A 25,443-nucleotide genomic window follows, 5' to 3' on the forward strand; every position below is an offset into this window, starting at 1 on the left:
GGGGGACAAGAGCGGAGCGCGGCGGCTGCTGCTGCCGTGGGAAAGAGCTTCGCAAAGTCTCCGGGCAAAGCTCTCCCTTCTCCGGGCAAAGCTCTCCCTTCTCCGGGCAAAGCCCTCCCTTCTCCGGCAGCCGGCGGGCAGCGGGGGCGCCCGGTGGGGCGGGGGGGGCGGCGAGGGAGGGGCACGGTGGGGTCGGGGGACGTTAAATTGCAGCATCATCCTCCCACCCCGGCAAATTCCCCGTGTGTGTGTAGGGGGTGAAGGGAGGCAGAAAAACGAGCAGCGGTGCTTTGCAGCCGGGGAGGGAGAGGGAGGCGGGGGGGCGGACGGAGAAGCGGTGCCCTGCGCGGGGCTGCGCGGAGCGGCGGCGGGCGCGGAGCGGGCACTGCAGAGCCGGCAGCGCTCCCGGTGCAGCGCCTGAGCCTCGCCGGAGAAAGGGGGGCACCCGGGCTGATGGGGGGGGCATACTAGTTAGCTAGGGGGGGCGGGAGGAGAGAGAGAGGGAAAAAAAAGAGAAAGAGAGAAAAAAAGCAGGGACACCCCCGCCCCGCTCTGCCCGGTCCCTTCCACCCCCGACACACACTCACACACACACACGCGCTCACACACACCCCCCATTGATCAATATTTGTCTGTCTTGCTGCAACTTGCTGCAGTCTTTTAAAGGAGTAGTAGAGAGAGAGAGGGAGAGAGAAAGGGGAACTGACAGGAAGGGGTAAGGAGCTACACATGTCACATGTGCTTTCTAAGACGGCCGGGAGCATCTGCAGGCTGGATCTGGTGGAGGATGCTGCGGCAGGTGATACACAGAGGGCTCCAGTCGTTTTTCTACAAGCTGGGCTTATTCGTGAGCAGGCATCCGGTGTTTTTCCTCACTGTGCCCGCAGTCCTGACCATCATCTTCGGCTTCAGCCTGCTCAACCGCTTCCAGCCTGACACTGACCTGGAGAGCCTGGTAGCCCCCAGCCACAGCCTGGCCAAGATCGAGAGGAGCTTAGCCAGCAGCCTTTTCTCCCTCGATCAATCCAAAAGCCAGCTCTATTCGGACTTGCACACCCCGGGGAGGTATGGCAGGGTGATTCTCCTCTCCAAACCCGGAGGCAATATTTTGCATCAGGCTGATGTGATCCTGCAGATCCACCGAGCCGTGCTGGAAATGAAGGTGAACTACAAAGGCTATAATTATACTTTTTCCCATCTGTGTGTGTTGAGAAATCAGGATAAGAAATGCGTGCTGGATGATATTATTTCAGTGCTAGAGGATCTGAGGCAGGCTGCCCTCTCCAATAAGACAACTGCCAGGGTGCAAGTGAGCTATCCCAACACTAAATTGAAGGTATGCTCTTACTGCATGCTTTTGCCAATTAAAGAGGCAGCACTTCATTTCTTGTCCTAAACAGCAAAGAGAAATATAATAATATCTCTCTATATATATCTAAATGTGTGTGATCTGGGCTTTTCTCGGGAAGCAGCTGAAACCGGTGCCTTGCTATTGTTCTGTACGAGGAGGGAGGGTGGGGGACTGTACGGTAAGGAACCAGGAGAAGCAGGGAGTGGAGAACAAGCTTGGGACCAGGAGAACTTGCAATGCCTTGAAGGGTTAATACATCAGGGAAAAGGGACAGGAGGTCGGGGTGGGGAGTTAAGAGCTGGGGTTTCACTATCACCTTTTCCAGCCCCGCTGATGTGGTGGGATAATTTGCCTTTAATATGGCCAGAAAAGGCTTTCCTCAAATGCACAGAGAGCTCCTGTGTCTCCCTGCCTTTGCAAGTGCCTTAGGAGCAGCAGGAGGTTTGGGCCAGAAGCAATTTCAGGTGTCCTGCCTTCTTTTTCTTTACCTGCATAAAAAGAAGGGGAAAGAAGGTGGATTTTTTTTTTTTTTCTCTCGGTGTGAAAATAATTAACTCTGCCGCTGATGGATGGGCTGGAGTTTTGGGATGGATCCCATCAGCTAGAGGCTTCCAGCAAAGGCGAAAGAAGGTAAAAGGTGAAAGAAGTTTCAGTCCTTCCAATTAAAAGAATAAACGATTCTTCACAAATGTTCTCAAGAATATTTCCCTGGCACACAAGAACCCATCTGCTTTCCCTCTCATCTGGAGCAATCCAGTTCCCCAGGACTAACCTGCTATGAGCAAATAAGGTGCAAAGTTTGCAGGCAGCTGCTAAAAGAAGTTTCTGCAAATTACAGTATATCTGCATGCTCCCCCACGAATTGCACCAGAGGCAGGATTTATTTGAGTGTAACAAACTCCCTAGCACACTAATTACTCATGGCTCAGGTCATAGGGAAGAGGATACCTAAACCAGAGAGGTTCTTTTGGGGTTACCTGTCCCCCTTTTTTCAAAGAGATCCTTAGGGATGAGGGAGGCAGTGCTTTTGCAAGTATTGGCCAAATCCTGAAGTTATCATTTATTTCTTACTGTTCATTTACCAGGAAAAAAGTAAAGCCAGTCCCTGCCCCAAAAACTGAAGCAGAGACATAGATTGAATTTATTGGTCTTTTTACTTCAATAAAAGGGCCAGGTGGAAGAGCTGGGATTTGGTCCCGTTGCTCTAGATGTTACAGTAATTGCTTTGTGCAGAGTTGTGGCTGTTTGAGTTGAGTGTGTGGAAAAGAAAAGGTGTCCTTGCTGCTGCTGGAAAGTCCTGAGTGCAAGAAGTGCTCAGAAACACGAGTTATTCTGGATTAAATATCCGTGAATAAATTTTATCTCTTTGTTTGCTGTGAAAACAAACGTGCTATTGCAGAATTAAAAGGCTTTCTTTCCATTTTGCTTTTTTTTAAAGTCAGGATTAAGCTAGTTCAGTGAAGAACACTGTTAATCTGGACTAACATAATTATAAACCTGTTTTATACAGAAATAGTCATTCTACTCTCTCAATCCAGATTAATTTTATTGTGTAGAGAAACCTTAACTGATCTTGGCAAAACTAGGATGGGGTCACTTACAATGTGTTTTTTTTACTAGGACGGTGCCTACAGCTCCTGCTTTTTTACAGATAAAAGCAAAGGAAAGAATAACCTGATCTGGATTAGAGATTTATTGGAATAAGTGATCAGTCGATAATTCACAGAGAGAAAGGGTTTCCCAAAGCATAGATGTCTAACTCTGAGCACTGCCGAATACCAGCCCGGCACCTCCAGTCCCCCAAGTAGTTGTTGTGTATCATCTTCCAGATGAAGGAATAAATGCCCTTAAGTATCCAGGTTTAAAGTTGGACAGAGCAGGCAGCTTTCTACCCACTCCTCAGTAAAGGGAGGTAAAGCCGCCAAAATCTGTGACTGCACTTCAGAGAAACGCCATCGATTACAACCCTTTTCTGCGGGTAGGGAGAGTCCCTGGTGTTACTGAGAAAGAGAAACACCCTTTGCCACTGTTTTTCTTTTTTTGGTATGGTAAGGACTCTGTTGTGGGACAGTGGTTAGCCCTGAACCTGGATTGGCCTTCAGCTATGGCATGTCCTCAGGGACTCATCTCCTCTGGTTGCTTTGGCTCCAGCTCCTGGGAATAAATTACTATTTTTTATAGATTAATTCACTAGGTGAGCCCTCTCTCTGTCATCTCTGTTGTCCCATCTACAGGGTGAGGAAGTTGTGCGCAAACATCTCTTGCTCTCCTTCAAGCCATGGCCAAAATATTGTTTTAATCTAGGCTCCCAGGCTGCTTACTGACCTCCCTCTCTTGGCACCTCTGAGCAAAGACTGTAGAAACCCAGGTCTGTGTTACTTGTGTTGAGGTGTCTAGATGTGTTTAACCAGAAATACCTCAGGTGCTGCACCCACTAGGGTAGATCAGTCTCTGGTTGTTCAGCAAAGGGAAAAACCCCTGTGACTGTAGCTATGAGGTTTTTTATTTCTTTTTACTTGAGTTGTGACATGAAGGAGCAGTTGTGTCTAGACCTCATGGGAATGAAAACAAGAGGGTCAAATCTGTCTGCCTTTACTCAGTGCGGATCAGTGTACATCACACTCACCGGTCCATGTCATTGGGAGCTTTCTCAGCTAAACTTTCTTGCACCATAAGGCCCCACCAGGATCTTCTAGGTTGCCTCACTTTCCCAAAGGACACGTTGCTTGGTTAATACTGGCAGATTTTGCTCTGTCTTGTTCTTTTAATAATGGCCTCAGACTGAATAAAATTCTTCTAAGAGCAATACGGTGGGTTTACAAACTGTGAAGGTGTCCCAGATGTGTTTAGTCTGGAGCTGACGTGGGTCAAGTGTCAACCTGTACTGGTTTGGGAACAACAATGACAATGTTGAGCTGTTCCAACCGCTCTCCTGCTCCATGTGGGAGCTGCAAAAACATCTTGCAGTTTTTTCTTTCCCTCAAGTCTTGTGACCAGCTCTCACTTTGTCCCTCTTGTCTCCTGCTGTAGCCCAAATTGGTTCGATTCTCTCAGGTGAGGCTGGCTGAAGGCTGGTTGTGGGTGAGCTCTTGCCAGGTCTTTCACAAGAACTTTGTGGGAGCCATATGAGCAGGTTTCAGCAAACTACTCTTGTTTAGAAACAGCTTGGCTTTTCCTAAGAAAATCTGGCCGTGAAGGGTAATAATTGTTTAATCGTTACTTGCTGTAGTGTTGGAAGAGCTTATAGCCTTGAATACATCTATCTTCACTGCCCCTCTGTAAGTTGGGAAGTCTTGGTCTCTCCGCTCACCAGAGGAGGAGCAGAGAGGTGGCACTTACTTACATCCAGACTGCAGGCTGTAGTGTGGTTTCAAATGCGTGAGATGGGTTTACTCTGGCAACGTGGGGGTAATTGTAGGCTAGTTTGCTCTTCTGAAAGGCCAGGTGAACCAGACTGTATGAAAATGCCTGCTCCTATTGTTTTGGGGACATTCTCTAGACCGTTCACAGTTATTGTTACGCTGCACTGCAGTCTGCAGCCCAGCCAGAAGAGTGACTTGCCCAAGGTCATGCAGATAGACCATGGTGGAGAAGGAAAACAAAGCTGGATGTACGAAGTCTTGATGAAGACTTTTGAAATACATCCTGGAGCAAGGTTGCTCATGCTTTCCTCAGTCCAGGACAAAAAAAATCCCAATGTTCCTGTGCTTGGGGTCTGGATTGTGCCCGAACCACACAGACTGGGCAAGTCTACACTAGGCACTGACCCTCAGACACCAAACTGTTAAATCACAAGTTTTAACAAATCCCAGCATCATTTTTATCAATGAAGACTTCCAGGACAGTGCCTGGGCATGGCTTGGGAGTTAGCATGGGAAAAGGTCCATTCCTGATTGGTGTATCTACTCCATTCTGGGGATAACAGTGTGTATCTGCTTGGACATGTTGTGCCCATGCCCCCAGGGCCAGAGTATGGTCTCAGGAACATTTTATTTACTGGTATAGACAGAATTATTGATTACATGGGGATTACTTCTTGTGTACTATCAGATATGAGGAAGGATATGGGTTTATGACCCTGATTTTCCAATAACCCCAAGAAATTTGCTGTCCTTATCACGGAAAAAGAAAAAAAAATCACTACAAAGAATGATTTCTGAACCCAGTCCTTACCTGGAGGAAAAAAAAACCCCATGAATGTATTCTTTCAGGTATTTCACCTTTACTGTTTCTTTTCATGTTTATTTGCTAGTTTGTCTGAGAAAATATAATAACGTAGAACTTATCTCTTTGAGATCAGAATGAATATGACAACTGTTGGTTAAAAGGAGCCTTTGTAAGCAGATTGATTTTTGTAATACTGCTTTCAGTTAATTAAGTATTAGTCATTTATGAACACTAGGCTAAACAGTAGCCAATAAAACAGACATCTCTATTACCACATTTGTGATAAGCACATCAGCTGGATATTGAATCTTTATTGCTTAAGTAGAAAAGTTACTTGCATTCACTTAGCATCTTGAAACCTGTAATTGCAGACTTGCTACTGGCCACATTTTCAATTTTTCTCATGCTGACAGCTGTACTTTTAAATAAAACTTGTTCCTTTTCTATTCATGGAGTCTTTTGCACTTCTCTAAGATTAATTCCTTCTTACATGACCCTGAGCCACTGACCACCTCCATGGGACTGAGAGGATATAAAACCAGAGCCCACCTACATCACAGTAGGCATCTGCATATCAATAATACCCACAAACTGTTTATTCCTTCAGTAAAGTTGGTTCAAGTGTAAGATTACTCTGACTCCAAGGACCAGATGCTTCCTCAGAGGCGATGTGGCTCTGTACTCACTTGTGATACCACCTCTCCCAATCCAAGCCTCTGGCTCAGGACCCTGTGAAGTGCTCTGTGGCTGGCAAAAGTTGCTCTGTCAAACCAAAATAATAAAACATGAGCAGGGAGAGGATCAGAAGAGCAAGGCTGGAGGCTGCAGATAGTTTTCATCTCAGCCTTAGTAAAGAAGATGTGTTGTCTTCCCAGCCAGAGCAAGATACTTTAACGGAGAGGAGGGGAGATGAGAGAAGAGGAGATGAGATCCTTAAACCAACATTAACTGATTAAATATATGTTCTGTGGTAGAAGTGGGAAGAATTTTGTAAGGAGAAAATGAGATTAATAAACATGGCAAAAAAAGTTCCTAAATTATTTAGTGTCCTTTATGTATATGTGGGTAGGCATATTAAATACGTATCTTTCTTAGTTGGTAAACAATGACATAGGCTGTGCTAGACATTTTGAAAATAATAATCTAAGAACAAAACTTGTATTAAACCTTTACAGCCATTAAGAGATAAAAGAGCCCTATGCAGAGCTCTGCACAGTTATTATTACAGAAGTCACGGTGAAAAAACCTGCTGACTGGTTTTCCGAGAGGAGTGAATTGAGTTATTAAAATAATGATCTTGCATTTCTACAGAAAGCCTTTAATTTATGCAGACCCCACATCCATTGCACACTCCTAGTGCAAACAGTGAGACATGCTGTGCATGGCTGGGACTTGAGCTGAAAAGCAGCTTTAAACACAGATGAGAGAAAGTCTTCAACAACGTAGGAAAGCTGGTGCTGCGTGTGATGGAAAAGAGAGGGGAAGACAACGGGAGGCAGAAAGGGCAAGCTATAGAGTCTTTTATACCTCTGTTTCTCACTATATTAGTCCAGTTCTCTGTTTTCCTACCTACCATGGCTCAAGATGCTCATGTGGAGAATAGATAGTGAAGGAAGTTCTTGGTAGCGAGGCTGTGAAGGATCCTACAAAATGAGAGAGCAGTGACAGAGCTCCCGAGCATTGTGGAGATGATCACATGCGGTGGCACACGTCATTGCCCTGGCCCTGGATTAACTGGGTGTGAATTAGCTTTGCTTTTACGCTGGTTAGGCCATTTGGGAGCAGGAGCTTTGGGTGAAGTGCTTGGAGATCTTTGATGACTCTAGTAAGTGTGAGCTGGTGGCAGAAGGATTTCCATCTAAAAAGAATTACTGGGAATAATTTGTTGGTGGGCAGCTCTGGTACGGCAAAGAGATTTTTCCGCAGCATTTTTTTTCTCCTTCACCCCGCTTACACATTGGTGGGTAATTCCTGCATGATGCCAGTTCTGCACGCCTAGCAGCAGCTCTGCGAGATGTCAGACAGCCCTCCCACAGCCGTGAGTCGGCCAGATCAGCTTTCTTCCCTGGTTCTGCATTCTGGCACCAAACATGCCCTCCCCAAGTCCACTCTTACTAACAAACTGGTACCACAGTCAGGGAGCTGATGGGGGGATTGCAGGTTGTGAGACCAGCATGTCAATAGCTGGCTAATATTGCAGAAAGGTTTTGGTCTGATAATGATCTATAACTGAGATACAAAAAGTCAGTTGACACCACAGGTGTATAATGTTTCCTCAATATATACGACGGCAAATGTTTCAGTGTCTCCCAGAATAATTCTTCTTTAAAAATGCCAATTGCACAAGCCCTAGAGCCTGCTTGTCTGCTCTGAGGGAATATGAGAGGGCAAAGGGCAGTCTTGCCTACTTGTCCCATGCCTTTGAAGGCAATATCACATTGCAGAGACTTTCAGTGTAATGCAGCCCACCTACCCAGTGTACATAATTTGGGATTAAAAATCAAGCTCCTAATGGGCCAGTTCGCCACAATTAATTCTCTTGTGCAGTTTGTAGGAGACCCGGGAGGTGCCGTTGAACACCTCCACAGGGAAGATCTAATGTGTATCCTCTCACAAAATATAGGGAACATAGAATCATAGAATCATAGAACGGTTTGGGTTGGAAGGGACCTTAAAGAGCATCTAGTTCCAACCCCCCTGTCACAGGCAGGGACACCTTCCACTAGGCCAGGTTGCTCAAAGCCTCATCCAGCCTGACCTTGAACGCTGCCAGGGAGGGGGCAGCCACAGCTTCTCTGGTCCACAACATCACCTATGGGACTGGTTTCAGTGGGCACCTAAAACTTGTGACCAAGTTAGGTACCTAAGCAAGATAGAGAAGTTGCTCTTGTGTAAGACAGGGTCTCGCTTTTCTTACACCTTGCATAAGTGTTTCTACCAGTGTTACACAAGTGGTGTCAGTCTTATGGGGAGGTGTTATTCTTACCACACACATGGTGTATTTTTGCACGTGTCACAGCTTCATAAAGGATGTTATGATTCAGAAGTGGCCATGGAGTGTTTTGCTGCTTCTGTGCTAAATCATGCATTTACCTGTGCTAAATCATGCATTACCTGTGCTGCATGTAAGGCCCGTAAAATTTCAGCTTAATCTTTTCCTACCAGAAGTTACAGTACTCTTGAAACCAAAACTGTGTGTGAAACAGTGTCTACCTTGCCCTTAATTTTGTCTTGGAGGAAGAAAAGAGAAGGGCAAGTTCCCATAGTTTCATTTCGACTTGTCCCCAACAAAATGCTTCTATTTTTTTTTTTGTGTTGAAACAGTTCTTTTAAAGTATTCTTTCAAAATTCTTGCCAAAATATTTACTATTTTGCTCTCACATTATACTGTAGATTAGGAAATAAAGGAGAAAAAAAAGTCACTTTAAAAGGAAAGGTTTTCCCATGTTCAAACTTTGGGGAAGGAGAGGTCACTCTGGTTTGAAAATTACAGAGAAATGAAGTCACCCCACCAGCTCTGCCTGCAGGATCCCTGCCTGGCTAAGGACACAGCCCAGTCGCCGTGGACATGAACATAGCCCCGAACAGGGTGCTTTGGCTCTTTTAATGCCATTTTTCACTGGAGACCAAAGCACTGTATTGATGGGCCAAGAGATCTTTGCTTCCAGTTTCCAGAGCAGGTTTAGTTTGTAAAATAATTTGCAGTTCGTTAAGAAGAAAGATGCTGTTAGCAGTACTTCATTATGCAATGCAATCTCTTGTTTGACAGAGCCTATGACTTAAATATAAATCACCCTTTTCCTAACCATTTTCCAGGATGGTTTCTTAGAGTAGATTTTGATTCATTAACTAAATACATTAACAAATTCAGTGCTGAGCAGCTGCAACATGGAAATATTCATGTGCATTTTTCTCCTTAAAATCCACACTTCAATTTGCTCATGTTCTTGACTCCTGTCCTACTGAATAAGCTTTTATTCACAGATAAGTATAAAACATCCTCCAATAGAGATCACACAGACTTTTGGATCCAGATGAGAAACCCACTTCTCTTCAGGAGTGGCTGGAGGGTGTGGTAATAAGTACCCTACCAGTGGTGTTTCTTTGTTAACTAACATTAATTTTCCTGTCCATAACTGATTTTCTATCTGCACATAAAAACCACTGGTCACTCAGTTGATGCACAACAGATTTATCATTGTAAATTGCATAGAAAGTTGGGATACCAGCAAAGAAACATGAACATTTCTGAGTATTTACAAATGTCTCTCCAGTCCTTCCTTTCCCCAGTCTTCAAGATTAGCACAAGTATTAGGCTTTAGGTATATACCCAAAAATAAATTTCACAAACTTGACAAGCTTAAGAGCTCCCCTGCTCTCATAAATTATTTCATGATGTTTCATTTTTGAGAATTTAATTTTAAAGGAAAGTTTGGGTTTTTTTTTTCTCCTAAAAGAATAAAGCTTGTATCCTTACAACTTTTACCATCTTCTTGCCTCTAGTGTAACATTTTGGAGGTGAGAGAAAGAGGAGGACATCCTTGAAGGGAAAAAATGTATTATATAAATGCCAAATACTGTAATTGCATGTGTTCAGTGATCTTTTCATCAGAATATTCACCTCAAAAGGAAAGTTAAAGCAGGTCATTTGTCACTACTTAACAGATCTGAACAACGCTCCTTTAGGAATGAGTCTGATACTTTTTTTGTGGAAAACCCAATTACTCTTTGAAGTAGCAAAATGACAAGAAAAAAATAAAGGCAGAATAAGACATTTTTTCTCTTCTTTTAGAGTAGCTAAATAAAAAGTATCCAGGGTAGAGAACAGCCCAGAATGAATCTCAAAGAAACTCAAGTGCATCCTGAAATGATAGGACCAGTCTGAACTGGGTCTTTCCTATAGCCTCCTTGAAGAGGATACAGGGGACAGAAAGGACAATATTTCAGATGCTGCTTTGTGAAGGAGCAGTTTGGGGTGTTGGATGGTGGTTTTGATGCAGGACCACGTATTCAAGAATTCATATTCTGCTGCAACGCAGATCTGCCCTCTGCCTTACATTGATTTTCCCATCATAAAGGAGTGCTGTGGTGCAGCTGGAGAAATTCAAAGAGCTGTTGGAGTTTTATGAGCAATCTCATGCTTCTTCCGTGAAACATCAAGAGGCCAAAGACATAAAAGCTTTATAAGGTCAGTCTAGCCCATTCCCTGGCCTGTGCAGGATTATGAGGAAATCCTAATAGAAAAATTAATTCAGATTGGCTTGGATGGTAAATCAGTCATGTGGGTTGGAAACTGGCTGAAAGATTGTAAAAAAAGAATCATGATAACTGATAATGTAACAAGTTTATGGAAGGTATCTTGCAGGGTATCTGGAGAATTTGTGTTAGGTCTGGTCTCATCTAACATCTCTATTAATTGTCAGGAAGTGGAATTCAATTGCACAGGAATGAAATTCACAGATAATATTAAACAGGGAGGAGATGTCAGCAGCAGCTGAGTCAGAGAATTTACACAGACAGCATCAGAGCAGTTAGAAACCTGAACAAAAAATAAAACAATTTTCTGAAGAGTTTTGGTTGCATTCTGGTCCCCAAAGGGCAATCCAGGGTTGAAACAGGTTCCTGTGAGCTGAGTTTTGCAAATGTCGAATTGAAGATGCAGTGCTTAAGTAACAAGACCAAGGTCAAAGACAAAACTGATGTCAAAGTTAGGATTTTGCAACTCCCACAGAAAGGGCACTTAGTTTTACTTCTGACTCTGTTACTGCTTTGCACGTATGGACATTTCACTACTCAATGTTGTCCTTCGTCCTTCACCTTCTTGCAGATCAAGTTCTGCCAGACAAAGACAGCTCCGTATGTTGAGTTTGAAGGGTGCTTTGGAGGCTGTAGATGATGCATTAGAATAGTCAGTGAAACCTTGATAGATTGTTGCTTTGCCTTTGTCCTTTTGTTGTTTTTCTCAAATGAATTCAGTCTTCTTCTGGAATTTTGTGCTGACTGTGTGGATTTTGGATGGACCAAACTTGAAGTTGTTTTGCCATGTAGTGCATCACCTGATTGTTCCCCAGCACTTCAAATTTGAATAGCCTCATACCCCTACTGTCACAAATTGGCTCCATTTTGTTCCTGTTGAATTTTGTCATTCACTAATTATTTCTGGTTGTGCCAGGGAAAAATTCTCATAGCAGACAGTATTAAAACTCAGTTGAACAGGACATCTGAAAAATATTCAGCTGGATCATTTCTACTATTTTTTTGTCCAGCTTGTGTGTGATTACAGACCAAGTCTCTAAGAACAGGTTGGTGATGTTTGTGAAATGGATTGTGGAGTCAGGGCATTTCTTCTTCTCTTCTTGACAAATGTCTGCAACATGAGACCGTTTGCTGCAGCAGGTCGCACCTAGTCTGGTCTGCGGAGTCAGGCTGTGATCCTGTCCTGCCACTGAGGGTCCATGAAGCAGCAGTTTGTGGATGCTCATACAGAGAGTCACGATGCGAAAACCCATCCCAAAGATGGGATATATTTTGTCTGATTTGATTTTATGTTTGGCATCTAATCTAAACTGGGTCCAGTGTGCAATCAGAGGAGAGAAGGGTGAACCTCCAGAAGCAATGCATTTCACTTTTTCTAAACAACTGCATTAGGTGGGGGTGAATTCACCCTGCAGAGACATCACGGACCAGAGAAAGAATGTTCAGATTATGCATTCAGCTTTCAGCTGGTTAAAATTAGGTGAGCTGAATCCCACCGTATTTTCATTTCAAGTCACCAAAAAAAAAAGAATTTCCATGAAATTTTCATAAACATGCAAATATGCTAAATTTTAAGATCTTTAGAGAAAAGACTTATGTCAGGTGAAGTGTTTCTGAATTACCTAGGGTATAATCTGTATTTGCACTGACATGAGAAAAGACTTCCCAGAATAATTTTGTGGGGAAAATCAAGGCTTCTTCTCAAGCGCATTGAAGCTTTGTCTCCCACCAAATCTCTGACAGGGCTTTGAAAAACTCTTTTTGGAAATTATTATTAGACAGTTGCAAAAGAACTAGAATACATTAATCTGAATAAGGAATTAGCTTCCATTGAAGGAACCGGAATGAAATGCCATCCTTCTGCAAAATAGATTGCCAAGTACTGGCAGTTTGTTGCAGCAGTGAGACAGATTTTGCAGAGTACTCAGAAGACAAATGCTGAAGTTCTATCATCTGGAAGTGCTTTACCATCTGATTACTCTTTTGCTTACTTTATCAGAATTTTTCCCTAAATATTTATTTGTTTGAAAGCCAAAGGTAGCTAGATACCACGAGTTCCCACCATCTACAACACTTTTGTTTTAAAATCAAAAGTCCAATCCTTCCTCTTGTGCCGGAACCAAAACTTTTCCGAATAGGTTATACTAATATAAACTGAAAAATCACTTTGTACTCCAGGGGACTTTGAAAAGCCTTTTTTTAAACATGTGTTACATTAAAGTAATTGTAAAATGTCTATTTGGGGAGAAAAGTTTTAGTGTCTTGCAGAGAAAAGTCTCGGAAAAGATGAAAAGACAGCTATTATTATTATTTACAGTGAATATACTACATTTCTTCAGAAGTGTTTATACACAGTAACTAAATATTCATCTTACTTAGTATCTTGAACTCATTCTTAACGATAGGACTACATTAACATATAAATATAAGAACACGTATAACCTGACTTTAAGCATTTAATGAAAGAACTTAAATTAGGGTTTAGGACATTGTAGACTTTAGGAGGACTAAAAACCCTAAGAATGAGATTCAGTTTGTTTAAGATCAAAATTGGCCTCTAGAGGTGCCCCGTTTTTTTCTTCTCCTTGAGCAGGCAGCCTGGTAGTCCTGGCATTTCTAACCTAGCAGGTGTGGTTAGGAGCCTGACTCAGGGTCTCAGAGTCTAAATTCGGACTTTTAATGTTTTGGGTCCTGTTCTGGCTGAAGAGGCACATCCAAATCAGAAATTCTGCTTGAAGTTAATAGCTACTGTACTCGCACAAAAGGACAAATACTCAGCCGGGAAGTACAGCCACCTTGAGGATGAAGCTATTCAGGTGTTGCATCGCTGACACCACCACCAGACTATGGGATCTGAGCACAGGAATTAACGAAACCCTGAGCTATCTGGCAGCAAGGAGGGAGTTAAATATTTTTGTCTTTTTCTTTTTTTCCTTCCCATTGAGTTTGCATAAACCTGGATTAGTTCTCCAATCCAGTTTGCCACATGCCACATGAACTACTGCTCCCAGGCTTGGCGGGGAAGAGGTGCAGGCTCAGGAAGAAGAGCGAAGGGACCCCTCCTTTGGCAGCATCACCAGTTTGTACTGTGAAATACAGCGACTAAGGAAACTCCAGCATCAGATGGAAAGATCTTTGGAGCATGGGCAGCTTCTCCAGCTGTGCATTTGCACAGCGCCTTGCATAGTGAAGTCCTGGGCTGTGCCAGAACTTCACTGGTGACCAGTGATTATGGTCTGAACTGAGACCTCGGCATCTGCTGTACCTCATGTGGGACCTTCCATGCCTCAGCAGTGCAAAGGCTGCATCAAGATGAATTGCTCCCAGTACATGGAGCTTGATCAGCAGCAGTTGTTAGCAACTCCTGCAATCTCTAGATGAAAGTTTTAGGCTGATGTAAAATTTTCAGGTTGTCTCATGCTGTTGTTTAACACTTGTTTATCATTGCAAACGTGCTCTGTGCTGTCTGAGACAGCACGAGACACCCTCTCCCACGAAGTAGGGCTGAAAAAGGTAAAGAAAAGCTGGCCCTCATGTCAGCAAACTTCCAGTGGGAGAGTTCTCCAGTGATGGGAGGCAATGAGAAGCCCAAAGTGGAGATGATGCCATGAGTTTTATTTTTTTGACTGGAATAAGAATTAAAGAAAACATGTTAGAGGATCACACGTGACAGCACCTTCATCTCCATGGGCTACTAAGAACATAAGATTTTGTCATGAAGGGCACATGTTACAAAGTGATCTTGAGACAGATTTTACAAATATAAAAACTACCTGCTGGTTTTCATATGTGGGGATGAATAATCTCTTTGAACATACCGAATTCAAAAGTACCTTGGGTGGGAGTCAACTCTCCCATATGCAGATCCAGAACCCCAGCTCCTGTTATATTTTAATGCATAAATACAGGCCTACTTAAATGCCTCATTCCCTCTCCCCCTTTCCAGATTCTGGTCCAACATTATGAAAAAAAAAAGGAAAAACATCTGAAACTAGACATTTTTTTGGCTCTCTCCAGCTAACAAATGGCCAAACTCATTAAAAACCAGTGTGTGCTGGAGGGAAGAGGGGGATGCTTCGGGGTAGAGAAATTGCTTCGCCATGCCAAATTTGAGATTAAAAAAAAAAAAAAAAGGGCAAACTGATTAATTATCTCTTAAAAAGGAGAAATTTTCAGCTGGAAGTGTTAAGTGTCCTTAACTGTATCTGCTTTGTGCAGTTTCCTGTTATATCTTATTGAGCACCATGAGAGTGGAAGCTCCTGATAGGACTTGGGTAAGAGCACAGCAGCACCTTGCATTCAAAGGCTGAGCTTAGCTAAGCCTGCAAACTGCTTAGCTGGAAGTTAACCTCAAAACCACGCTGGCCCCAAAATCTTGCCACATCACGCTTGGTTCTGTCTGATTCTGTTATTTCTTTTCTTCTTGCCTTTGATAAAACATTATCACAGCGTTTCAGTACTTTGGCTGCTGGTCCCCAGAGAAACCAAGAAGAGCAGAGACAAGAGAAAATTAAAGAGACATTTGCCAACATAAAACATAATTTAAAAAGAAAAAAGCATCATTTCTGTGTCATTATTGAAACTTCAGATTGTAGGAGCTTAAATGATTCCTTTGGATCTGCTTTTCTCTGCTGTTTATTTTTTAACATTTCCTTTAGATGGAGTAATAAAACCAGGCAAATCCAATTCCTTTTGCTTCCTGACAGATTTTTTTCCTATCCCTTGTGTGTATTGGACTTCAAGAAGTCTAGGGAAAACAATTAGAAGAGGTACAAAGTGGGATGCATGCAAAACAAGAGGGTCTACAAATCTGTCAGTGAAAACGTATGATCCCTTTTTAGGATCTCCTTTTAGGGACAGTTATTGGATCCCATTCTCATCTCCCCAAAACCCTTCAGCTCAGCATATGAAGTATGTGGTGAAGTTTTGTGAACAGTTTTGTGCCTTTTTGCTTTTCTTGATATGGAAAGACGACAAGAAAGGAGGTTTTCTTCATTTTTAGTGTTTTCTGCTGTCTTTTTTTTTCCTTTACTTTAGGAATTAGGTTCTTGTTTAGACTATAACTCCATGGACTTCAAGAAAACTTTAAGATTAGGCCTTCACAAGAGACAGAAAGCATTCTGGTGGAATATTGCCCTATTTACTCCCATTTGGAGAAAGCAATAACCCTCTTTGGATAACAAAACTCTCTTGGATTTCGCTGGGGCACAAGATAGCTTTAATTCATTAATCTTACTTACTTCTTATTGCCAATTTCATTCAAAACCCTGCATTTGGGAGAAGGATTTCTTTGTTAAAAAATGAACAGTTGCATTCTTTCTCCCTCTTCCCAGCATCTCTTTTCACTTTTTTGTTTCTTAAAGAGCTGGAAAATCCACAATAACTATGAGACTCCCAAAGGCGTCTTCACAAAAAGCATTTCTTGTCTTCTTACTCTCTTTGTAATTTTCTTCCTTTCCTCTGAACATTTTTAACACTGAGTTTGAGCTGTGGATGAAATCATGGCATATTCTTTAATATAAAGTATTCATGCTATACATTCCCAGATTTTGCAGTATATGAGAGACAGTAAAAGTGTTCTTCAGACACATGCCTGCATATGCGAGTGTGAGTCTTTAACTGTATATATACAAATATTCGTCCTTTGCGCAAGTCCCTTGAGGCACTGCTGTCTCCTTAGTGATTCATTCCTACGTTTCTCCTTGGCACAAGCAAAACCCTTTGGGGTGAACACTGACTGTGCTAGGAAGACAAACTCAGCTTTTTTTTTAGTGGACTTGGGTATTCTTCATGGATTAGCACCTGGCAGAGCCCTAGATGTTGTCCCAATCTGTGTAGGTGGAGAACCACAACTGTACCATGCAATGCAGGAGATGATTGGATTTCCCCTCCTAAAGCCATGTGGCACCTCCTCACAAAAGTCTATCATAAAGCAGGATTTGGATATATGAAAAATATGAATGCTGTCCTGCCTGGTGATGTGAAGAAGCATGGAGTTCCTGGGGTAGAAAAACAGTTTTTGTGGAAATTCCCACACCTCAGTGCAAAGCTCCTGGTTACCTGAATCAACCTGCCACGCTCTGGAGCTGGCCTGCAAACACTGCAGGTGGGGAAAGAAAGCCAAAAATCTCCAGTAATCAGGGCATGGTCCTGTGCGTGGTGAGAGGAAGCCACTGACCCGTAAAACAAGTCCCTGCTTCTTTCCAGACCAGAGAGAGAGCTGGAGTTATTCATGTCACCCTCCTTCTTCCCCTGTTTCTCACCCTTTGCGTGTCGACCTATTACAGGCCGTTGGGGACACCCCAGAGATGAGGATGGGGTCTGAATCCTCCTGTGCTGTATGGGTCCCTACACACAGGTCTAGGGCAGCACAGTATGGCTGTACAGAGCTTGCAAAACAGATGCCCAGGAGCAGATAGATGCCAGCAGGAAGAAATAACACATGTGCTACCCAGCCTGAAGTGTCACTTTTTTGGGTCGAAATGCTTGAAATTTCCTGTTCTTCTGTTGGGGTGGGGGATCAGTTTAGGGTAGCTAAACCCTGCTCTGAGTTATTGCCACTCTGCTCGATGCTATCACTCACAGATGTGGTCTGGGACCCAGTGGGGAGGTTGGAGGGGGATGGAAAGGAGGTGAGAGCTGAAGCAGGGACTGCAGTGCAGGGCTGTGCTCATCTGCTGCCACTGGCACGGCAGCGCAGGGCACGGGAGACACAGCTCTGCTGTTTGCAGGAGGATGTCAAAGCAACTTTGGTCCCACCTGCCTTCTTCTGCCTTCTTTCTGGGTGGTCAGGGTGCACTGAGAACTGCTACTTCGTTACTCCTCACTCCTTCCTGCCACCTTCTTTTTCACACGTCCAGTCTCTTTAGGGCACCCCGCTCCATAGCCCCACTTTTATTTTATAGTCACAACAAACTCCACTTCTTTTGCATCATTGACCACTTTCTTGTTACATAAATCCCCCCACAAAGCACACTTCCCACTTGCTTAGTTTGTCCACAGCCATCCCTCAGACAGCAACCCATTCATGGATGGGCAGGGGAATCTGTGCTGGTCTGCGATGATTATTTTTACCATCATCCTTCATCCTGGGGTATTTAGGGGCTAGATGCAGCCTGACTTTTTGCTCTGTGATACCAGGGAAGCTCCACTGGCAGGGAGAGGCAGTGAAATGCAGAGGGCTGAGCCCAAGGTGACTGCCTCGAGGGCTTTTGATACTGGACAGGGCAGAGAACAATCTCAAAGGAGAATATAAAGTGGGGAGGGAGCTGTGGTTCTGTGCCTGCTGGAAACAAGAGGACAGCAGTATTTTAAGACCTGATTTGGTAGATTTGCACACCCAGGCTTACCTGAGACTTGAGAGGTCCTGTTGAGACAAATCTCCTGTGGAAGGTGAACTGATGTCACCGACAGCAAGTTTTGCTGAGCCACCCACTGCAGGGTTTCTTCTCCTGCCATCTCACCAGTCCCCAGGCCACCAGGCACCCAAAGCCATCTGCCCCCTTCATCCTTGGATCCATCTGGCAGGGCTGGGGTTCAACCACCAATTCATATTCTGCTGCCTGAACTGTCAGTGACAAAGCTATGTCACTGCTGTGCCTGTGATCCTACTCCTGGTGGAGAGGAGAAGAAGAAAAAGGCAGATAGGCCAGCTGTGCCCCAAAATTACCTCACAGTGCTTGAGGTCCTCTTTCTGCTGTCTGTAACCCCCCATCTTCCAGCAATATTCTTCCCCATGTAGGGGATGTGTGTAATCACAGGCAACATGGGTATTACTCAGCAGCTTCGAGGACACTGCTGTGTCCTTGGGTGCACAGGTGCAGTTTAGGATGACCAGGGACAATGCTGTGGTGGGAGTGAACTGGGCAGTAAATCCACCTCTTTTTTTCAGAAGAACTGGGATGGGTTCTGATATGGACTGAATGGGAATCTGACCTTGAGAGTGAAGGAATGCTTCAGGAATTGTTGGTAATTGGTGGCTGTGTAATAGGGATTGACTGGTATAAGATCTTTGTGGATAAATATACTAGGGACAGGGACAGGGAAATAAGTTCAGTTGGGGAGAAAAAAAACTCCTTTCTAAGTTTCACAGTGAGCTAGATGGAGGTAGGAACAACCAAATATTTAAACCTTAATTAATGTCTCAAAGAAAGCGGATTTTTATTCTGTTTTACCTCAAAAACTTTAGGTGAACTAAAGCAACTGACTTCATCCTAACCTCTGTGGATCTTAGTGCAATACTTTCTACGACCTACGCTTGGTAGAGTAGGAATGTCCTTGTCAGGGGGAGAAACAACTGCATTGATCTCATTAGGATGTTTATCACACAATATATTTTGACAGAGATTCCTGGTTGCCCTCTGTTACACATTTTTAAGACTTCAAGATAAAAGAGTTTAACCAGGATTGCATCCTTTATGCTAACATTTCTAGAATGTAGTTTGATAATTATCCATCACTCCAGTTGGTAAGAAGTAGCAGTTAAAGAAAAATAAAAATAGAGATAAATTTGCTGGCAAAGGTTCTGTGAATGTACTTGAATGAGAGTGATCGGTCAGTAGGTTACAAGGGCTCCTCTCCTCCTTGCCAGGGATCTGAAATGACTTTAAACCTCTCACCAGCCCTAGTTGTCACTGAGCAGGGTGCTGGGAAGGCAGGAGCCATGTCATCTCAAAAATACCTTAAACCCTCTGTTTTTCCCATGAGAAGGAAGTCAGTGGAGGCTGGTGGCATTCAAAGTGGGGAGGAGAAGGTGATCTGCTCAGGGCTGGTGTGGCAGCAAGCAGTGACCACATAGAATCCCGGGGATTGGAGTCAGGGCTGCAGCAGCCGCACTGAAACTATTAAAGAAACAAAAATGTCCCAGGCAATTTAGTAGTAAGGCAGTATAGTTAGTAACCCTCTGGGCTGCACGCAGAGAGGATCTATGCCTACATTAGCACCAGCAAAAGGTATTTAGCTCAGTAGGAGCAGCTGGTTTTATTTAACCTGAGAGGTCCTGCACTCCTCTGGAGCAAGCTGAACACCCCCATGCCATTTACACATCTTTTTAGGATATTAAGGGTCCAAGCATCATTTACAGACAAGTTTCTAGCCTGAAATATGGTAGGGATTTATTCTGCATCCATCCATTCACCATTAGTGATTTTTACTGCTGAATGGACAAGGAGTTTGGGGTTTCAACTACATGCAAGGCCAGGTCTGCATAAATGCAGGTGGCAAAATTCATCATCCTAGGGGAAAATGTGGATGATGCTGTTGATGTCTGTCATCTCTCACTCCTCTTAGAGGCCTTAGTTCTCATCCTCCTCCCCTCCATACTCTAAATCTATCAAATGGCTTTGGGGCATCTAGAAAAAGAGAAGGCAGTGCACAAAAACCAATCTAATAGCAAAGCAGAGAGTTTTGCTTGGCCCCTGTTTAAGATCAAATACCACATGCCTCAGCAAGTGATCTATATTTCATGCCATTTTTAAAGATGCTCAGATCTGGAGAGAATGACCTGCCATCAGAATGGACGATGGCCCTTTTTGTCCTCTCAGAGAACAGACGCTGTGAAGTTTTCATAGATATAAAAAAAAACCACAAAACCAAACAAACCAAAAAAAGAAAGAGATAGACACACAGACACATCCTGGGAATCCAAAATTCAGGTTCCAGCCATGCTAGTGACGTTTCTAAAGACAGTCATCATCTTGTGTTGTAGATCCTCTGAAGATAAATGGATGTAAAATGGTGTACAACCAATAAGTATTATTATTACTCTACTTTTTGAGTTTGTTTTTCTGTGTATAAGATTGGAGAGTAGCAACATATGTAGGTAAAATGTGTAAGGGATCTGTAGTCTGAAACATGAAACTATTGTTATGAAATTAAAAATGGCATCATGTAGGCATATACCAGGAAGGATGTGCTAATTAACAGCAGAAAGTGTTTTTTTCCATTGAGGAACTAGGCAGAATGAGGGATCTTGTTCAAAAACTGCCTGGTCTTCAGGCCTCATTTATACAAGTCACTGTGGCTTCATTTTGTTTCCCAAACCTTAGGCCTAGCCCAGGAGCTTAGCTGTTTATGTCTCCTTTCATCAAGGTGGTCCTGGAGCACAACAGAGAACTTGGGATGGTGAACAACTCCCCTGAAATGCCCACGAGACATCAAGAGGTAGTTAGGTACCTGGCTTGGAGACCTCTAGGAAATGTTGAAAGTCATGTAGGCAGCTGGGTCTTCATTTTCCCACACTTCAGTCTCCATCTGTAAAATGGGATGAAAGGCAATATTTTTTTCCATCTTTCTTCTGTCTTCCTTGCTGAGGAATTGTAACCGTTGATGTGACAGCCCTGCCTAGCACAACAGGACCTTTATCTCACTTGGAGCATTTGGCAAAGCCAGCATGTGAGCTGTATTAGAAAAGGGCCCTGTTTTCCCAAATGGCAGGTGGCAGGTTCATGTTTGCATGCTATAGAAGCAGCAAAGGCAAAACCCTTGCGTAGACAGGAAGCAATCTGCCTTTGGAAGGAAGGGGATGGACAAAACGACCTCAAAGCAATTCAGTATCTGTGATTTCCTTGATTCCATCTGAAAGCTCGCTCTCTATTTTGCTGACATATGAGCGGGGTGCCCTGTTGTACATCAGTGTAACAAATAGCCATTATCTTCTGTTTCATGGGAGATATGGGCAGAACATGATTTATTTGTGCCTGCTCTGTTGCCTCTTTTGAAATGTTGCCGTCTTTCAGTGCACCTTTTGCAGAGGAAGGCAGATGGTCATCGCAAAGTTTCCCATAACCTTGCCGTGCGTGCTGCATAGTGAATCAATGAAATCTGAATTACAGTCCATTGTCTGAGTTTGGAGCTGTGCTGCTAAAGTATCCTGCAGTGGCTGAAAAAGTTTGAATGTCAATACTGCATATATACTGGGGAAACGTGACATTTCTCCCTAAAATCTCAAAGCAGTGCCAAAGGGGGTTTTTAAATGTGAAGTTACATCTGAAGTGAGCAGGGACTGCATTGCTCAAACCTTAATTACCACCTTGGAAACGTACCTTTTGTGAGTGCGTGAGTGCTAGGTGTGATCCCTCCTTAGGAAAAAAAAAAAAGAAATAATGAATCAAAACAGGATTCTAACACGAAATGCCAGAGACGAGGATTTTTTGGAGTCCAAACAGCACCGGCTGCCCCTCTGTGCTAGCTGTCTCTGCTTATATGACATTTGCAATGAGGCTTCAGGTGATTTGAGAAGCCGGCATTAGACTGCAAATCACCTTTCAAGTCAGCTCGTGCCAGGATACCTCGCCAGAAGCCATTACTTGAAAGGGAAATAACAACTGGGAATAGGGAAAAAATGAACTTCCAAAAAGCACTTTGTCACGTTCCCTGGGCTGTGGCAGGCAAATGCTGAAAACAGTGTGAGCTCCTGCCATGAAAGCAGGCACTAGGCAGAAATTTCTCTGTGGGAGGATTACCTCCTTTATGTACCAGAGACAAGGCAAGGTGAGTATATAAAACATTTTCAGCACTGTCTCTCCATTTCTGATATTTATTTGCTCTATAAGCAGACATCCTGGAAGACATCTATGTTTCATAAAGCCTGGTACCTTGCTTCATTGATTTTTCCTTAGGATGGGAATCATTACAGAGAGCAGGTCTGGCAATTTCAGATAATGACCTGTGTGCAGCACAGGTGTTTCTAGAAATGGTTGATGTTGAATCTAATAGATGTTAAAAGTGTCTCTCCCAAATGCTTCTGGCCTTTTGCAGGTGACTGCTTCTATGTGTGTGTGTGTAGGGCAGAGCACCTCCCAAATTCAGGCTTTCAATCGGCTCATTCCCATAGTTCATGTAGACAAAGAGTATTATCTCATGTGAACTCACTGCTGCAAGATGTTTTATCTATTAACTGGCTTGATAATTTTACGTTTTTATTAAATACAGGAGCAAAGAAATCTGAAAACTTCTAATCCCATTTACAGAAAAAAAGCGCAAAATATTGTTTTTCGGTGTGCAACAGACATTTAGTCCCTGGGTTTAGAGTTTTTGATCAGAGAGATTACCTGTGCTAGGACATTTTTATCCAATCTGCTGAGTCTTCTTCCTCAGTTTGCAACTGGGTTTGATCTAAATCCATGCAAGCTTCTCCTGTCTTGAAAGGGACACATCACAGTTATTCTAGAGAATTAGAATAACCAGTGTCTAAAAAGCAAGACATTCTTACAAAACCTTTTTTTACAAAAAAAAAGAAAAAAACCATCTAAATGAGACCAGATGGTAACTCTACAAAAAAGTAGTCTGGTCATCTAAATAGATGGGAGCTAATCCTGAGTGCACCTCATGTGTCCTTTACTGATTGTCGTGGGGTTTTTATGTCCTAGCATATACTGGAATAAGTGAGACCAGAGTAAGGTTTATATTCTTGAAATATAAAAAAACAAATACTGGCTAAATCGAGGTGTAAGGTAGGTTCTTATCTGTGGCCACTGGCAGAAATCCATGAAACTTCAAATAAACAATTCAAAAAGTCTGATTTTAATTATATTGTTCCAGAGACAGAGTAGCTATTAAGCTGGATCTGTCTACATTTACATCTGTTTACTGAGGAACCAGGCCTCATTTTCTGTACATTTCCAACTTTTTTAAAGCATTTCCAAAGACTCAGGAAATCACAAATTTTCCAGAAATTGATCTTCATATCAAACATTTCATACTTCAGTAACTGGAGATTTGTTGTTGCCTGTCACAGTTAAAATGTGGGAAAGCAATCCTCTCCCACAGGGTGAGGAGCTTGCGTGCTACATTTCAGTTCCTGAACATCTGGGACTGCAATGAGCACCTGGGTAGTCCCTGAACTGCAGCACAGAATTGTAAATGAGTCTACAATGAGTAAGGAACAGAGCTGTGGCAGGGAACAGGGATGCACCCCAAAGCCCACTGAAGTGAATGGCACGACTGCTGTTGACTGCAGTGATCTTTGAGTCGAGCTCTTGGCATGTCTGTGAAAGGAAGGTAGAGTCAAATGGTGTCACTGTATCACATCTTACGCAGGATAACCACATGCTCATCTTTTTTACTTTCCCTCCCAGGATGGAAGGAGCAGTTTTATTGGCCACCAGCTCGGAGGGGTCATGGAAGTACCAAACAGCAAGGACCAGAGAGTCAAATCAGCCAGAGCCATCCAAATCACTTACTACCTCCAAACGTATGGCTCTGTCACCCAGGACCTCATTGGGGAGAAGTGGGAGAGTGAATTCTGTAAACTGATGCACAAGATGCAGCTGGATCACCAAGATCTGCAGCTCTACTCACTAGCATCCTTTAGCCTCTGGAAGGACTTCCACCAGACCAGTCTCTTGGCCAGGGGCAAGATTTTGGTGAGCCTGATGCTGATTCTCCTGACTGCTACCCTCTCGAGCTCCATGAAGGACTGCCTGCGTAGCAAACCTTTCCTGGGACTCCTGGGAGTACTCACTATCTGTATTTCCAGTGTCACTGCGGCAGGGATATTTTTCATTACTGATGGAAAATATAATTCTACTCTGTTGGGAATCCCTTTCTTCGCTATGGGTAATTATTTATCTTCATAATAATAGGATTAACAGAGCTTAATGACAGGATTGTAAATTACATCCTGGGTTATAAAGTGCAGATTTTACCTTGAGTGAAAGTCTAAGTCGTTTTCATCTTGTTAAATTGATCTGTGCCTGGCCAAAAAAAAAAAAAAAAAAAGAACAAAGAAAAAGGGAAACAAAACAAAGCAGTAGCAACAATAAAGAGCAAATGACGTTACTGGAATCTTGGCCAATATGAGAGAGGGGCAGTTTTATTGATCTCTGTTACAAAACGAAGGAGAAATTGTTATTGAAAACTAGTCAGCTCAGCACAGAAAATGGATATGTGTTGACCTGACTTTGATGGGATGCCAGCCGAAAGAGTAAGTTAAAATAGGAGGGCGCCGAGCAGGGAAAGATTTTAGCATCCTTCCCGAGGTGGGCTGCTCTTCCAGCTTTGTCTGAGGGGCAGAGGGGAACAGCTTGGTATAAGAATGAGATTGATGGACTTTATCTCAGAGAGGAGATTACTGTTGTGGTGTTTGCCAGGCTGTAGGAGAAGGGGCCTGTCAGTATCTGTAGTGCATAATCCCTTGGTTTGTAAAGTCCCAGATCAACTGCAGAGATTTCCTTTCTGTTGCACCCGGGCAGGGGAAGGTGCAGGTGAAGAACAAACATAAAACCCAGCTCTTTTAGCTGAAGAATTGGTTTTGTTCCTTCTGTTCTCATTTCTGTTCCAAGCACTTTTAGTGCATCTGTGTGGTTAATGGGTTTGCTGGGAAGGTACGTTGGAAAGGAAGAGGGAAACATGCCCAAAATGGCCTGCTGAGGCAGCGTTGTTTGGTGTCATCGCATCCAAGTTTGTTAGAGTTTCACTGTATCACGAGTCTGAATCCCAACGACGACTCTATGCAAAATCTCAGCAGTGGCAGCCCAGACCCAAAAACCTTCATGCTGGCTCTTTGGTGGCAGGAAATCTTACCTGTGGACAGAACTCTGCATCTTTACAGTTAATTTCTTAAATTCTCTTCATGCTTCTAGTACTCCAGCCCAAGTCCTGTGCTAGCTATAGTGAGAGATAACTAAATATGCAAAACCACAAGCTAAAGTCAAGTTTTGGAGAAGGGT

The 25,443-nt window shown here is 43.3% G+C and overlaps 1 protein-coding gene across 2 annotated transcripts in view; it reads left to right on the top strand.

Annotated features, from left to right (window-relative positions):
- The first annotated feature begins 736 nt into the window (after positions 1-736).
- The window catches only part of PTCHD4 (patched domain containing 4), an 85,547-nt gene continuing 60,840 nt past the window's right edge, over positions 737-25,443 (top strand). The window contains exons 1-2 of one of the 2 annotated variants that reach the window (XM_068412999.1): positions 737-1,336; positions 23,851-24,331. In XM_068412999.1, the coding sequence (XP_068269100.1) occupies positions 737-1,336; positions 23,851-24,331 (1,081 nt within the window). The remainder of the gene's footprint in view (positions 1,337-23,850; positions 24,332-25,443) is intronic. The other variant, XM_068413006.1, reaches the window with a different exon arrangement.

The sequence above is a fragment of the Nyctibius grandis genome, chromosome 1, assembly GCF_013368605.1.
Source record: "Nyctibius grandis isolate bNycGra1 chromosome 1, bNycGra1.pri, whole genome shotgun sequence".
NCBI classification, from domain to species: domain Eukaryota; kingdom Metazoa; phylum Chordata; class Aves; order Nyctibiiformes; family Nyctibiidae; genus Nyctibius; species Nyctibius grandis.